This window comes from Taudactylus pleione, unplaced genomic scaffold (genome assembly GCF_031769625.1).
Source record: "Taudactylus pleione unplaced genomic scaffold, aTauple2 ptg000128l, whole genome shotgun sequence".
In the NCBI taxonomy this organism is placed as follows: Eukaryota; Metazoa; Chordata; class Amphibia; order Anura; family Myobatrachidae; genus Taudactylus; species Taudactylus pleione.
Window position 1 is genome coordinate 3,515,171 of NW_028284530.1, and position 17,572 is coordinate 3,532,742.

A 17,572-nucleotide genomic window follows, 5' to 3' on the forward strand; every position below is an offset into this window, starting at 1 on the left:
TAGAATGATGAATGCAATTGGGGTGCTGGATGAAGCTCTGAAACGTTAAGAAAATAAAGTCCTAGTTCGTCTCCTCTATATCCCCTCAGCCCGCAAGATCTGTTTTTATTTATTAGTGCTTTCATTCTTTTAACTAAAGCGGACTCCTATGCACGTTTACATTATCCAGACCAGTAAAGCCATTCCGGTATTAGTCTCATGAATCCATTATCAAAGATCCAATCTGATTTTTGCTAATATGATGACTTTCCGAGGACCTATTCTAAACAGTGTTTTTGCCAATGGAAATAATCCAGGGATTGAGAATCCTCGACAGGTCAGAGACTGGTTCTCAATCAGTAGTTGTCCAGTTTGCCTGGCTTCTCTCAAGTCACTTCCAGAATAAGTTACTAACAAAATGTTACAATTGTCATCCCAATCTGTCAAAAAAATTATGTCAGCTATCACTATTGGTTTCTTGCTATCAGTTAAAGTAGGGCAGCCTCAGCAGAGGTGGTTCCTTCATGCTATGGTACTGGGAAATTCATCATCGTCATGGTCGGGGACGTTGGTCAAGACAGGAGTCGTACTTGCCAATACATGTCCTTCAGTTTACAATGCTCCACATATATTGAAGGTCAGTCCAAAGAGAACATAGTGCGACGATGCTACTGTTTCATCAAAAATAATTAATCAGGGAGGAAACAAGAAGTCGGGAAATTCAGGTGTTTGGGTGGACATTTAGGCACTAGCAATTTCCGCAGTGTTTATGCCAGGGTGGGTGGAGTTATGAGAAGTGGGTTTTTTTTGTTAGCTTTCAAGTAGTAGTAATACTTTATCCAGGAAATATTTAATCTCCTAGTATGCAGGTAGAGTCAACCAGACGTCGACATTATAGCATCCCGGTTGATCTTCAGAGAAATTTAGTAGTGTGCATGGGGAAAAGACCCACAAGCATGTCCGATACTGTCATGTCCATTCTGTGGAAATTCAGTCTGATTTATCAGTTTCCTCCGATACCAATGTTACTTGTCACTCCTGGAGAATTGTCTGCCACAAGGACTATTTAGACTTCACAATTTACATCGGTTGGCTTTAATGGCATGCTTCTTTTGAAGCCCTGGGGACAATTCAAGTCTGAAGTTTTCTTGACGGCATTACAAAATTCTAATTTTATTATAATTTGCTGAGAGAAGACGTTGTTCAGCAAACAATCAATATGTTGCCAGATGGATTAAATCTGTATTCGGCTATCTGACATTGGAACAGGTGTTCCTGTTATGAGAATGTAACGACTCATTTTCTACTAGGTCAGTGAGTGCCTCCTGGGCAGTGAGACGTGGGGTTCCAGGGGAGCAGCTGCGCGCAGGACCTGCTACCTGGGCAGTAGTCATATGTTTACCAAGTTTTAGAAGTTTTTTTAATGATTTTGCATCAAACGATAGACAAAAAGTGGTTTTTTGTTTTTTTTTGAGTGTTCCCATGCTTAGGGGATGTTTTTGTTGTGTCACATACATTCCAATGTCCCAAAATGAATCTATGGATAAAGTGGAATTTGGTTCATGTAGTCTTCTAGGGGACACTGGATGCCCTCTCCTTGCCCTCTGGTCTGTTACCAGTTCAACATTCTCAAATAGGAATGATATGTCAATTTGTGATCTCAAATGTCTTCCCACCTGCGGGAATATAGAGGGCGAGCAGTTCGGACTTCAGTCAACTTTTACCCCATTGTTCCAGTTTCCCTCAATGGACTATGATAAATGGATTTAACATGAATACAAATATACAATCTTGTTATATTATGAATTTCTCTTTTCAGGATTGTTGCAATGGTTAGGGTCCCACAGGACATTGCTATTTTTACAACCTCTGAATAACCACTTGTACCAAAGTTTATCTCCATTTTTGTTTAGGGAAAATGTATTTAAATTGAATAATTTTCATCCCTCATTTTATTCCGATGTGTTAGTCACAATTGTTCTTTCATTAGCAGTTTGACTCATCAATAGGGCAGTTTCCATTTGCATTAAAAAAACACACTGCAAGAAAAACATATTACTAGCATTGATTCCATAAGGCACAGTGGCAGCTATGTTTTAGCGTGGTACAACAGTGAATTTTGTTGTTGGCTTTACAGCAAGAGAATGAGGTTACCGTACTTTGACGTATAGGTTGTAAAAGTCTGTGTGCCCTGTGATGTGCACGTTATGTAAAATGATCTGGCCTTGGTGTGCAATGCATGGGTAGTCACATGTACCAGTGGTCTGGTTATAGAGGTCACTGTACCGAATACACTCTAACATAAACCCTCACAATGCACAGCTACAGCACCTAAACAAGTCTAGAATGAGGCTTTCACAATACAGAACCCTCAGCAATGCTGTTTCACGTAATAGCATCCCAGCAAATGTGGAAGATAGGTAATATCTCACCTATTCTAACTTCCCCTGTGGACGGCGTAATTTTTGTATCTTCGCAGAATGGGCAGTGTCCAAACCAGGCTCAGACGCTAGCAACGCTGATAGCTGAGCCTTGGCTACATATAAAGGTTATTTAATACAATATCTGGTTGTGGTATAGAACAGTGTGTCCCAACTCCAGTCCTCAGGGACCCCTAACAGTGCACGTTTTACAGATCTCCTCACTATCGCAATTGAAATAATTAGCTCCACCTGTGGATCTGTTGAAATGTGCCAGCTAGTAATGAATCGATCTGTGCGCCAACTAGGATATCTGGAAAACATACACTGTTAAAGGTCCTTGAGGACTGAGTTGGGAAACACTCGTATAGAAGACACTGTGTATATATACCAGTGATTTCTTCAAAAAATATATTGTCATGTTTCTGAAGAAAGCACCTGGAAAATGTGGCGGCAAGGTAAGTACATTCAGTGGGTGCACCGCAGATCCTGCACCCATTACCAATAGGCCAGGGGTACCTGGCTTTGTAGGGATCTGGTATTAAATGAGCTGAGACAACTTTTGTGTTGTCTGGTTGGTACCAAAGATGAAAAGATTACAGTGAATCACTTGAGATCTCGCTATCCAGTATTCTTTGAATTCATAAGTCTTTCAACCACAAACATCTAACACAATATAAAGAGACGTTTTTCGGATGTCAAAGTAATAAGTTCTATAACAGTGAAATGTCACACTGGTGTGTTACAGGACCTTTAGTCCTGCTTGGATGTGGGAGCGGTTTTTGGGGTAAATGTAAAGTTTTTACTATAGTTCTGTTTAGCTTTTGTACGATAGGCTAATAACCACAAGGAGCCTTAATTTAAACAGTATAGTCCAAATTCAATTGTTTAAGGAGCACCAGTTAAAAAAAAATCACTTATGTACTGTCACACCACGATCTGTGATGATCTATGTTCGTGTGAGCAGTCTCTACCCCAAGTACATTCAAAGTAAAAAAAAAAATCTGTTTTCAAGATAGTTCAAGAAGGGACATCTGATAGCAGCCTCCTATAATGATTTCTGAGCTTCAGTGGACAGATAGAAATAATAGCCGGCCCCCTATTGGATCTCTACAGTGCTCTTTCAATTTTGGATTTGGTTGGCCTTTCTAATCATGCATCACATTCCTCCTTACTCCACTCAGGGACCATTACAGATGCTGGCCAGCAGAGTGTGTCCGCTAACTGCTAAGTTCAGGAGGGTCCCAACACCTAGAAATCATGGGATGGGTTTAAAAAAAATTTAGCATAGTGGAAACCTGTTTTGGTTGATTCCATACAATACAGTTGCTGGGTTGTGTGTTACTAGAGCCAGTGTCCTGAACTCTGCAGTTTAGAAGTGGAACAACTGTTGGGATTCGGGTGTTTCCGGACAACCAAGGAATATGGAAATAGAACATTGCTCCTTATTGAATATTTTATGTTACTCCTACATCCATTAGGGGGATACTAGAACAATAGGTCATAGAGGTGCTGGGTGAAACTCTGGTACTTTAAGTAAAAAAAAATTACTTAAAGTCTGGACTCTTCCTCTATATCCACACAGCTGGGAAGACCGTCCTATTTTATATGCGCCCCTGGAGCAGTGCTAGTTCCTTCACTACTAGGGTAGGCCTCTATACTAAATCATCTGCCCTGCTTTCTACATGTCTGACTGAATCTCCCTCTTAAAGCAAAAAAGGCGGGAAAACTATTTCATTACATTGTAATCCATTGATTACATTGTAATACATACATAAATATATTGTATTTCCTTTACTTTTTGACAGATTCAACAAATTCATTATTTACCCCTTTTTTTCATTGTGTCTGTACCAGAGCATCTTCCGGTGGGAGTTGGATTCTGTGATTTTTTTTTTTAGTTCAAAGTGTAATTCAAAATTACCGACTTGACTATATGGGTCTGACCCTCTGCCAGTCCCGTGATACTGATACCCATTTGCCTCAGTCACTTGCGGCTGTTACTGCTGACCTGTTTGAAATTGTCTCCGCAAAAAAAATGAATAAGACAAGATATTGCCCAATTAGTTATGCAGTCTTCATTCTTATATCATAAAAGTAGTTCCTCAGTTATTTTGTCTGCTTGTCCGTCCTGGGTTTCTGGTCCAACAGGAGCTCACACTCAACCATACCATGCGGGTCAAATGCAGAAACCACAATGGGCCTAATCTTTGCCTAATTCAGTACAGAGTCTTGCAAGAGCTTCCTCTTACTTCAAAAAGTTTTTTTGAAATCGTGTGTGACCAGGCCAGTTGTGCCCTGGTCCAAAACTGCAGATTCGGATTCTCTCAGGATGATGGGATAAGTACATTATTCTGATTTTGATGAATCCACCTTAATTGAGGTTAATTCCATTAAAAGGCAGGGATTAGAGGATTTAATGAGAGCTGTTTGTTAATTTTTTAGACAAGAAATGTGTTTTAATGGTATTTAGGTGACTGCCGCTGCATCACTGACACCTATGCTGGCAAGAACAACTCAGGAGGCCTCTGAATATTTTGTTAGATGCAATCTTAATTTTAGCTTGTAATTCTGCTTCTGTTGTAACCATGCCTGCCTTCTAGCTTAAAGTGTGGCAAGTGGACACACCAAGTCCAAGAGGTCACAAAGTTCATTTTTTAGTCGATGACTTGTTCGGTCATGAATAGGAAAGGATAGCATGATCAGAGACAACAGGTGGTAGAAGTTCCTATCTGCATGCCAGTATTCCAAGAATCAGACCTTTCCATGTTTTGGTCTGCAAAAAGTCAGGCCACTAAGACAACAGATACAGTCTGCATGATGGGTATTTTGCCCACGCAGTTTCACCTGTTCTAGGGTTCTGTCGTCTTATCTTCAGAGGCCTGTGGTTCTCTTCAACCTCAAATCCTTGGGTAAGAAAAATTGTGGATCCAGGATACATACTAAACTCCAGGGTGCTTCTTTACCATAACCCACTCCTCTGGCCGCATAAATAAGTTTTGGCATGGGTAATTTATCAAATTCTGGAGTGTAGAATTATAGGTACCAGCAATTGTCAGTGTTTATTCCAGGAGTAGAAGTCTGGGATGTGGATCTTTTTTAAGCCGAATTCCACTCCATCCAGTAAAGTGATCGTTTTATCTGGAAATATTTTAACTGATCGTACGCAGATGCCTATCCAATAGTGTCCAGGTTGATATTCAAAGTAAGAAGGGACTTACAAGCATGACTGTTAGATACCATGTCCGTGCATATGGTTTATCTATTTCCTCACCAAATTTATCAAGAGTTCCAATAAAAATTAAACGAGAATAAGTGCAAACCATTCTTCTCATACCAGATTGGCCTATAAAGTCCTTAAATATGGCAAGCGGCCCAGCTTGGCATTTGTCACTGGTACAAAAATAAAATGGCTTCCCAGTTGTTCATTTAGTCTCTCCAGGCTCCTGCTCTTTTTTACCACAGAGTTTTGATGCGAGATTGAGTCTTAACTGGTTAATGGTTCAGGTCTTGACACTGTTGGTATTTTTCAGAAAAGGTTGGCTTCAATTCCCAAAATACAGACTGTTATGCCGAGAGTCTTACATGTCCCAACCTCCATGTAGTCCTACCGTTTTGTTGTCAATACAATAATCTCATTGTATTATAAAGTACCCACAAAAAATTGTTGGCTGCCAACCAAACAATCTGCTGCCAGGTGGATTGCACCTGTAATTCGGCAAAATGACATTAGAGCTGATATTCCTGTTCTGGAGAATGTGATGGCTCATTCCACTATTTGAAGAGTGCCTCCTGAGCAGCACAACGTGGGCTTTTGGTGGGCCAGCTGTGTAGAGTGGCTACCTGGATATATGTTTACCAAGTTTCAGAAGTTAACTTTTTTTTCATTACAAAAGTTATTCAGCCTGTGTTTTGTTTTGTTTTTTCCCCCCAAGAGCACTCCCATCCTTAGGGGTATGTTCTATTCATTCCACTGTCCCCAAACAGGAATTGTGTACTTGGGTTAAATACTTTTCTCGTCCATTGGGAAACACCTGACACCCTTCCTTCATGCTTTGATCTGTTTCTTACTTGACTATTCAGGAATGTTGATTTGTCATCTCCTCCCACTCAATGTTATTACCTACCTGCTAAGGTTTTATTTGTGAAATAAGGAAGGACAGGGATATAGAGGGAAGCAGCTCGGACTTCAGTCAATTTGTTTTATTAAAGTTCTTAACTCAATCCAGCACCTCTATACCGAATCATTCAGTTGTCCCCTAATGGACTAAGAGAACAGTATTTTTAACGTAAGCTAGAAACATAAGTTTCACACAAATTGTTACATATTAAATATATTGTGTTAAATGTTCTGAAATTCTATTTGTGAATTGCAGGTGGCAGTTCATTGCTCAGTTGTCCAATTACCAACAAAATCACATTCTCTAGCTTTATTTTAATTTTAATCATCTGAGTGATTTCTAATATCCCTTCCCTTCTTCAGCCTTCCGCGTTACTTCCCGTCCCAGCCGTATTCTTCGGCGTACTCGTGGCTTTCCTGTATTGGTGTTACGGCCTATTGTGGTAGAGAAAGGTACACGCTGCTCTTGTCTGTCCTTCACTATCCACCTACATGTCCCCATCCTTGTAACACTAGTGCATGGTCAGATAACAGGACATGCTGTCCACAGCAAGAGTAACCAGGACCTACTAATCATTTAACATCTGTCTGTCACTTCCTGTGTGTGCTAAACACTGACTTTCCTTCCAATAACTGTTTATCTTTGTCTAAGTGCCTGCAAGTACCCAGCACATAAGGAAGAGGAGCGTTCAGAAGGGTGCAAGTGCTCTTCCGGAGATGACCAATGGACCCAATTTCTGAAATCTTGCAGAGCATTGACTGCATCATTTTTGTGCCACCTGTAGTGACACCAGGAGTCAGTGCTCTGACCTTGTAAGGACATATTTGGGGACTGCATAGTCTTCTAGGCAATCCAGAAATATCCTGTTTTAATTGCAAGAATATACAAGGATGCTTTCTTTTCTAATGAGCCAGCTGCCCTTCTCAACGCTTCATCTTTATAAACTTTGCTTGCAGTTGGTGCGTTTCAACATTAAAGACATGTGTCTGGATTTCTGGAGATGTTACAATAAATGTTTGGTGATAAATATATGCAAAGGAGGAGGTCTGTATACACACAATAATACTGTTTTATGCCTGACCTCATTCATAATCAGGATGCACTAACACAGCTGCTTGTACAGTAGCTGGGTAATTTATAATTGTTAGTTGACCCAAACCTGTGTATGTTGTACATAGTTATATATTATTTTTTACATATATGGATATTAAATGTTAAGAGTTCCTTCTGTGCAGGTATGATGTAACTTTAGTTCCCGTTGTAAGACTAGGGGAAACTTGGAGAAAAAAAGAAATACAGAAGGGCTCAGTCTAAACCCACATTTAAAGATTTGGATGTAGCATATTAGCCTCACATTATGTACATTTCATACGGCACCACATGTATATTAGTTAGAATTATAGACCCCATTCCCTTCAGTTTTCCACTATGCTAAAGCCTCTATCTTGCTATTAAATTTAATCCTTACCCCTATTAACATAATATATAATAAGTAGAGTGTATTAAAGTTCCATTAGCATTTTGAGACTTGATTGTAGAAGTATTTTACAGCTACTCAGAGCACGTATCTCCCCCATAGCAATGACCTGACTATTTTTTGGGATTAGATTCTGGAAAAGCTCCCTTGCAATCTGCCTGGCAGCGGTATGTCTATATTGTCCAGTTCTGAATGCTTATAATGCCCTTTTTGTTAGCATTAATTATTCCCACCTGTGGCATAGCCATGAATCTTCTAGTACTGGGCTCTAATAAAACCACCTTGTGTGTGTCTTCCTCCACAGAGACAGTGGCCTTGGATGACCGTGATGGCGGCATTGGTTGCCGTGACTGCAGTAATGCTGTACCCCGGCCTCAGCAGAGGCACACCGTAAGACTTCAAGCCATGTACTGTTCTCCATTGAAGCTGATGCCGCTCATGTTTGGAGAAGAAAAATCTGATCCTTACTCTTCCTTTTTACCTCTTAAAAACCCACAGATCTCTGAAAGAGAACAGCAGTAGGGCGATTGCTTTAAACTGTAATATATGTATTTGTCCAGAAGGGGAATAAACACATGACTTTATTCTACCATAGGAAAGAACCTTGCTTGCAACTGTTCATGTAATTTTCAAGTCTAGTTTGGTGGTATTGGAAATACTGTTATGGCCTCAAGCAGGCCCCTTGGTACCAAATTTATTTGTGATGCTTTGGGTTTGTGGCCGTTTTATTCTAGAATTTTATTGTAAAAAAAAAGAGACTCCTAAACTTTTTGCCATAAGAAACACATACATCCAAGTATAGCAGTGAGAGGCTGATTTAATCCAACTGCTGTCCCCACTTGTCACAGAGGTGTCCGGCACACGCTCCTTTTAAAGAGGAAGCTCCTCTCTATGCCAATCGCTTGGCATTCTGATGTTAGAACCGTTCTCAGTTGTGGCGCTTTCCTAAGAACTCACGCTAAAAAATCAGTGCGTCTCCGTATTCTATTGTCATGTCCCAGTTCTATATAGTAGAGCTTGTCACACAATGATGGAACAATGCGTTTTAATTTGTCTGAAAGTGATGCATCTTGTGTTGCATATCTGAAGTGTTTAGCTGAAGAAATCTCATGCAATTAAGTGAGCCTGCCTGTTGTCAATGCTGGAAGGATGCGTAGCTTCTTAATGGAAGAGTTCACAAAATATTTGAATGGAGACAGACTGTTAAATGTATATTTATTAGGAACAGTCTGTTCTACCCCACGAACTTCAGCAAAGATTTTAAGATGTGTGTGAAATAATTTATTTACTTACAGAATATTACTACTACGTGCAGATTTTGCTGGTATACAGTGTTCTCATTGCAGTCACTTCTGCGATCGGTATTAATAAGGGCGTAAACGGCAACATACTAAGTTAGATGCACAAGTGAGCATTTTTATAAGCAAAGATTGAGATCTCTGGTTTAATGACTACACCAATTGAAAGGGTTTCCTGTCTGATTGAATGGGAAACAATGTACATGCTGGTTGATTTTGAAGGGGATTGCCACATACATGTTATGTTCTAGCCCTAGTTGATAATGATTTGTAAGTCCTGGGGCTGTAACATGTTATATGCTTGCATAGTGAATTACAAAATGTGCATCAATTATCCCTGTGTAAAAATAGATTATCGATAGACGTGGTCTTTTTCCTAAATGTGTTATGGAATCTAAAGGGACAAGAGGCTTTCGTGGTTTGAAAAGAAAAAAGTGTGCATTGATATAATCCCTTTCAAATACGGATAAGTCTTTTTATTTTAACTCTCTCTCAACCAACACCATGGAGTGTCCGCAAACAACTGTTTAAGATATATGCATAAGATAGCATTTAAACTTGGTCTTCCCGATAGCGGTTTGGAAAACTAATGAAATGTTTTAAAAATGAAACCTGAAATGGACAGTTTAATCTTCTTCCTATTAAAAGCTGGTGGTAGTGAGCAAGTTGGGTAAAGGGGGAATGTAACAGCCCAGACTAGTATCTTTTCAAACTCACTACCAAAAGGTTGGCTGGATTCTTCAGCAGACAGTAGACAATGTTTAATTCCACAGAGGGGTTACAAAAGCAATGATCTCCAAATCATTCCTATTTAATTACATGGATATCCAAAATGAATCTTACAAGTCTCACTATAGGTAACAAAAGGTAAGCAACTAACCGTGGTAAATAAACTTGATGGTCACTTTTGCATTTATCTTTGTTAGGATAATGAGTAAAACATGGGTTTCTCCACGCAAAGACTATTTTCAAAAATGTTATTTTGCTGATTGCATTCTTATTTTCTTCAACACTTTAGTGGAATGACTTCGGGGTCTTAATACATTAGGCAGATCTATTGTAAATATCTAACTTTTTAGCAAAGTCTGTAACCATAGAAAAATGTGGACTACGAGTCTTCAAGCACTGATTTAGGGCAGGAGTTTGTTTCAAGTTGATTCCCTAAATTATAGTAGTTGGCATAGAATGAATTTAATGCCCCCTTTCTATTATTTTTATCTGGAGTTAAAAATGGAATTACTGTATTATGGGTCCTACATCAGTTACAGTTAGTATTTCCGTAGCTTTGCTGTTTGGGTACTATCCAGTGGAAGTATTGTGCTTATTATAAGCTTTGTGGCCCACTCTTCCTCCTTGGTGCAGTGCCCGCAGCTCTCTGTCCCACTTGTTTCCTTACTCACTGCATTGCACATCTGAGATTTGCTGCAAATAATTTAAGTTCATAGTGGTGTTTTAGTGATGGGTTGGGTTAGGGGGCAGGGGGGATACATTACACTATTTTCACTACTTCCCTGTGACTGCAGTTTGAACACTGTGCACTGTCCTGTTTGTCAGGCGTTTAGAACCACTATACAAGCAGTTCACCCACAGCTGTTTGTTTCTTGTAGATTATTTCTGTGTGTTTGGAAGCCAGATGTATATTTAATCAATTAATGTACACTGGGACTGGATTAATCAGGAGCGAATCTGACTGTCACATCTGCACATACCATCTACATGGAAAACGTACACATTTTTAAACAACGAACAATATCAAATGCTTTCTTAAAATGTGGGTCTAATGTGTGTATTTCTCCCTTGATGGAAAACCTACCAATGTGTCTCTGGTTCACAATCAGTAACTGATAACTGTGGTTGAAATCAAATTCAAGTAACTAGTTTACTATTGTATGCCCTAGTGATATGACCAGGTGATGTCGTGTTCCACAGGCCTCCTAGTGATATGACCAGGTGATGTGGTGTTCCACAGATCCCCTGGTGATATGGCCAGATGATGTCATGTTCCACAGATCCCCTGGTGATATGGCCAGATGATGTCGTGTTCCACAGATAATTGCAGAAATTACTGCAATCCAAACTGTTTCCATTTCTATTTTCAAACCTTTTATAGAGACCCGAACCCCTGACATTTTCCTGTGTATTTTTATATCACATCACTACATCTTGTCTTATAAATGCCAGAGTGCATTGTGTACATAGTCCCAGGATAATATAAAAATGAAAGGATTTATGGCCTTCATTTTAATCCATTTGGTCTACCATGCCCTGGCAAGTGGGTTTCACATTGTATGAGAGCTGCTTTGGTGGATATTTTTTGAAGAAAAATACAGACTAGATGAAATTATTTTTGGCTGTCTGGAAATGATAGTATATTTAATTGCATTCATTGGTGGTTTCCACTGTTGGCTGATGGTGCCTCATTAACACCATTGCACGCACAGTCCTTTCCATCACACTTGTGCAAGTAGCACGTGTGCGCTGTAACACATAGCAACTACTTGGCGTTAATGAGTTTAGTGTAAGTTTAAATTATAGAAAGCCAGTATCTATTTGCTAGGGGTTACAGACCATGATTCCATCTGCTTTGTGGTATTAAATAAGCTTTTATATGTTCATGTTTGCTAGATCTATTATGGGTCTTGAACGCTTTCGTGTCTCCAGAACCATGACTGCAAATGTGACATCCGATAGAATGTTGCCTTCAGATCAAACGTGTACTGTATTACAGGTGGAGACACAGGCACATGTATAGGATTTATATAGGAATATATAGGGTAATACGTCTGGTGACGTCCAGGAAGTTATGTAGCTTACGTTCCTCGTTGTGAGAGTTTGTTTAGCGCACACATAACGCCTTCTCATTGACTGTCCACCACTGCAAGCCACCCTGACCACAACACTCATATGCCAGTGGTACTTGGTACCTCTTGTATATAGGTTACTGCATATATTGTTCTGAACTGCTAAACTTCAGAATTACATTTTTTTAAGTAAATAATTGTTTTAAATCTATTTTGTAAAGATATAAAGGTTCCATAGAATCTCTGGAGCACAGATTAAACTATTTGCACTAACAATTGTGATGTGCATGATTTAATAAATAACTTTACTCTGGAATATTTGTGGAATTTTATTTTTGGAATGCTGTTTTATTTTGTGTTCAGTTTTCTAATCTTCATACTATTAATTATTAAGCAGTTTTGCCGTGCACTCACATAACTTTTAAATTTGCTCCTAATATTCCAGGTGACGGGTCATTTATTTCAACCGTATTTACTGAATTAGTGGTTTGTTTGTTTCTTATTTTATTAACCATTATTCTGTAGTGCCAACATACTCTTCTGCTCTATGGAGTTGGGAACAGACACAATAGTATAAACAAGACTGTGTATTAAACTGACAAAGGTAAGGGGGCAATTTAAAAAATAATTTAATTTAAATTTTAATATTTTTTGCAGAGAAGAAAACCTAATAATTTTATATAACTTTTTACATATTAATGCACATGTTTTTAGAAGCAAATTTGAACTGATTTTTTTTTTTTCAGACTTTTATACACCTGAGTTTATGGAAAATACACATTAATATGAGCACTTACACGTGTGCAGGCGTGGCACTACAGTATTCTATGGAAAGAGGAAACTGATCCACAGGGATGACAAACTTCTTCTTTTATTGCTCAATGGTACAGCAGATTTTTTTCTATGTAGAAGTTTTCAGAATGTGTCGTTTTATTTCATGCATTTTTAATCCAGAAAAAAAAGAGGTGCTGCCCTCCTTAAGGTAATAAATCTGATTTAGTAGCTCCAGGTAATAAAATCTTGTTAGAGTGGGGCATTAGGCAAGTAATTTACCTCCATAGTTCTCAGTCATGCAGAAATTGCGAACAAAGCTTAAAAAGTGGATGTTTTTCCAAAATTTAACTCAACAGGTGCCAGAGACCTCTTAGACAGATATAAATAATAAAAGCACTCGAATACTGGTCTCTAAAGGTGATATTTTAATGCTTCAGGACTTGGTGACTGATCTGTAAATTGAAACTGAAATGACCTGAGGACCAGAGCACTTACATGCCATTAGTATGCCACCCAAACGCTCCTGACTGAAACACCACAAAATCCTTTATAATGCTTGCACCGAGCATCTTTTTCGTTCCAAAATGTGGTAGTCGCAATGTGATGTGACTATCTATGAAGCACCAGGAGCCTGCACTGATTAATTTGATATGCAGCACTTTTAAAACTAGAAGTGACAAAACTACTTACTATAGATGAAGTGCTACGATGCAGTGACTGTGGCTTTTTTCCCACACCAAGTCTATTGTGCTTCCTTTGCAGACTGTCGCACACAGATATACAAGTGTTGCATACCAAACTAATCGGTGCAAGCAGAGTCTCACAGAACTTGGCACTCTGAGAGGGGATGTTTGGTGCGACTGCAGCAACAATGTATGAGGACACATTTGTGTGTGTGTATGTATGTATAAAGTATATACACACACCCACCTCATTGCAATGAATCAATGCAATAATGTGATGGTAGCAACTTCCTCTGGTCTGGACCCAGCAGCTAGCTCACTTACCTGTCAGCTGGTAGTTCTTCCTCCAGCTCAGGTGCCAGAACTCCTGCGTCTCCTTCTGATGGGCGCCACCATCTTGGATTGGGTCAGCTGTCCTCCGGACTCCCAATGGTGCAGCAGGACCCAGTCAGCTGATTCAGCCCTCCAATCCCAGTGTAGTTGCAGGTATAAAAGCCCTTCCTGTTGCTAGCAAGCTGCCAGGACAACATTGGACATTCCCTGCGTCCAAGGCACTCTCTGAGGAATCTGTTCCTGCTCTTGTTAACGTCTGCAATACCAGTTCGGTTAACTCCTGCAGCACCAGTCCCAGCTTATACTTGCCTACCCTCCCGAGACCTGCGGGAGGCTCCATATTTTTTGGGTAATCCCCCTAGAAGTGTAGGCACTTCACCTACATTCTGCCCGCTTCCCTAGTGAAGTGGGCAGAATGGGGGGGGGGGGATATTCCCGTTGATCGGTGGGTCCGGAGGTAAGGGGTGGGCGCTAATGATGCGATTCTATGAGAATGATGTAATTTGGCCCTCTTTCCCTATAAAAATGTGCCGTTTGCGGCAAATTACCACCAGGGCTTAATGACACAAACCATCCAGCCCCGCTCCCAACACTGCCCACCTGCTTAAGTCGGCAAGTATGGTCCCAGCCCGGTATCTGAATATACAGTTTGTAATCCAGTACTGTAATCAACTCAGATTCCAAAATTCAGTTACCAGACTCGCCTCGTGTGTAGGAGCTACATACGCCTGCCCAGTTTCCTGCATGCTAGCACCACTATTGAACCAGTCTGAGAGTCATCCCCGGGAACACAAAAATACAAAAGCCTGACACCCCTGTAGGACACTCACTGAACCAGATCGAAAGAATAAACCTACAACGGGTCAGGGAACTTTTTTAACCTTTTACCCCAAAATATATTTAGATATGCCAACGTTACCCCCTTGATCTGAAAGGAAGGAAATCATATAGTAGTGCCCCTGTAGTAGTGCCCCCATATAATGCTCCTGTAGTAGTGCCCCATATAATGCCCCTGTAGTGCGCTTTTACAAAAAAAACACCTTAATCCCCGCTCCTGCATCCGCCGCCGTCCTGTCCGCCCGGCTGCTCCTCAGAACTAGGGGCATGACGTCTCTCCCATAGTGCACATGGAGAGAGGCAGAAGCTGGAGTTGAGAAGAGAACTCCAGCCTCCGGCTAACGTGGCGCTGCAGGGAAGGAGACGGGTGCCCGCTGGTAATAACATCTCAGCGGGCATCCGGCTTAGAGCCTCCCTGCAGCACAGCCGGGCATGCATATGAATGATTCATATGCATGCCCAGCTGTCCGTCCATTACCCCCAGGAATTAAATTTTTAACCCATGTGGGGGTAATTTACCCCAGTTCCCTCTCCACTGACCTACAATAAAAGAACAGGAAGGTGCTTATAGTGTAGTATCTAAACTCCTTTTTACTACAATTGTGTATTTTAATAATTTAAAAAAAATGGCTTATATGAAATATTTAATAAACTCTTAGAAGATAACACTGGGTAAGGTATGTCTTACACTTCCAACTTAGGCCCGTATTCAATTTGAGGCGAAAAGTCCGTATCCGCGATACTTTTTCGCCGATGACGTCATTTTTGCCTGTTTTGCTTTCACCCCGTATTCAATTTGAAAGACTTTCCGCTTACGCGGAAAGTCAATGCAATGTACTAGGTAAAAAATTAAAATGGTATAACTGCGCTAAATAATCAGAATAATAGGTCTAATGGACCAAATGTATATATGGCATGTCAATAAACAATATATTATAACCACAGAAATGTACTGGAGTACAAATATATATATATATATATATATATATATATATATATATATACGGCTTGGTTTAATTGAATAAAGAGATTTAATTGCATCAGTAAAGACACATAAAAAGTGTAAAAATTTATAAATACAAAAAAATATAAAATTAATAAAAAATCAGTCTCATGATGGACACTGCACATGACAGGTGTCTGATAATTCCATATAGTCACTAAATAGATCCACGGGAGGCAATCGGGAAGCCGACTGCCTATATGCCGGCTTCCCGACTGTCTTATAACGGCAAGGGTGAAATGCCGGGCGTCTAGATGTAGACGCCCGCATTTCCCCGACGCCGGGAGACCGGCGCCCGGCATCACGATCGTAGTGATGTCGGGCGCCGCGAGCGGACAGCCGCAGGGTGGGAGGGTTAGGTTTAGGGCTCCCGGGGGGGACTTAGGGTTAGGCACCCCCCCCCGGGAGGGTTAGGGTTAGGCTAGAGGGAGGGTTAGGCACCCCCGGGGGGGACTTAGGTTTAGGCAGCGGGGAAGGGGGTGGTTAGGGTTAGGCACTTAGAGGGGGGATTAGGGTTAGGCACCCCTAAGGAGGGTTAGGTTAGTAAATACTCACCTCTCCACGATCGGGATTTCCAGCGCTGTCGGGCTTCCGCTGATGGGCGGCCGGCGGTATTTCATACCAATCCCAGATCCTCAATAGTCACGTATATATCAAGTGTAAATGAGAATGAGTTGGTACAAATATGCACATCAAATGCTCAATCCGGATTAATGTCCAGCTGTATGTGTATTTACCAGCCTCCAGTGGAGCCTCACGTCCTGATAGAGATCCAGTTATAATAAATCGGCGTGGTTCCAAGATGGAGATATAGCTGGAACAGGTGAAATGGCCGGTCCGGTATAGAGCCAAATGAAGATCCTGGGAGGAGAATTAGTTGGGGGAAAGTAGCCAAATGCGTTTTGGAGTGGAATCACCCACACCTCCTTCAGTAGCAAATAACTTATCCCAGCAAATTTGGGGTACTTGAAAATGGGGGTCAGCATATTTAAAAGTTGCTAAAGTGAAGTTGAAAAAATCGTGAAAAATCCACCTTCCGCAAGCACCTGCAATCAAAAAAAACACTTGGGGACCCCCCCTAGAGTCAAGTTCGCTAGTTTTTAACTTTGAAAAAGGGGGCAAAAAAAAAGTTGGGGTACAAAGTCATTTTTTGGGGTGTCCTTAAACTGTGTAAAACATTTTTAAAAAACACTTAAGTTTGAGGGACAGTCTGAAGGCTGCAGGGGGGTTCCCGCAACGTTGCACCCCAAAACCCTAATTCTGCACTTTTTTCCGCCTGCTATTCATAGGCGAAACTTTTTCCGCCTAGGCGGAAAGTCTTTCAAATTGAATACGGGGTAAAAGCAAAGCAGGCGAAAGTTAAATGAAAAAGTATCGCGGATCCGGAGTTTTCGCCTCAAATTGAATACGGGCCTCAATCTGGAATTTAGAATCCAGCTTCAAAAAAACAAAACAAACAATATTTTCATAGTGTAGTATTCCAAAAAAAAAAATTTCATAAACACCTAGAAGATAACACTGGGTAAGGTATGTCTTACACTTCCAACTTAATCTGGAATTAGAATCCATTTAAAAAAAAAAAAAAAAAAAAATACTTTCATAGTCTTTTTTTTGGAATACTACACTATGGACCTCATTCAGAGTCAGTCATTGCGGCCGCACGGTCGTACGCCACCGATGTTCGCTAAACTGCGCATGCGTAAAGTTTGCAATGCGCGTGCGCAAACTAGCTGCTACGATCAGAAATTTCTCTCTCCTTGAACACAGCCAGGTCGGTAGGTTGAGTGACAGAATGAGGCGTTTGTGGGTGGTAACAGGGGGAAGGTGCTTGAAAATGGGGGAGTGG

General features: G+C 40.6%; 1 protein-coding gene across 3 annotated transcripts in view; it reads left to right on the top strand.

Annotated features, from left to right (window-relative positions):
- SLMAP (sarcolemma associated protein) overlaps positions 1-12,412 on the top strand; it is a 144,440-nt gene extending 132,028 nt beyond the window's left edge. For 2 of the 3 annotated variants that reach the window (XM_088472687.1, XM_088472689.1), the window contains one exon: positions 8,302-12,412. In XM_088472687.1, coding sequence (XP_088328813.1) covers positions 8,302-8,391 — 90 coding nt within the window. In that variant the 3' untranslated portion in view covers positions 8,392-12,412. Of the gene's footprint in view, positions 1-6,882; positions 6,973-8,301 lie in introns of all 3 variants that reach the window. The other variant, XM_088472688.1, reaches the window with a different exon arrangement.
- Positions 12,413-17,572: the final 5,160 nt, after the last annotated feature.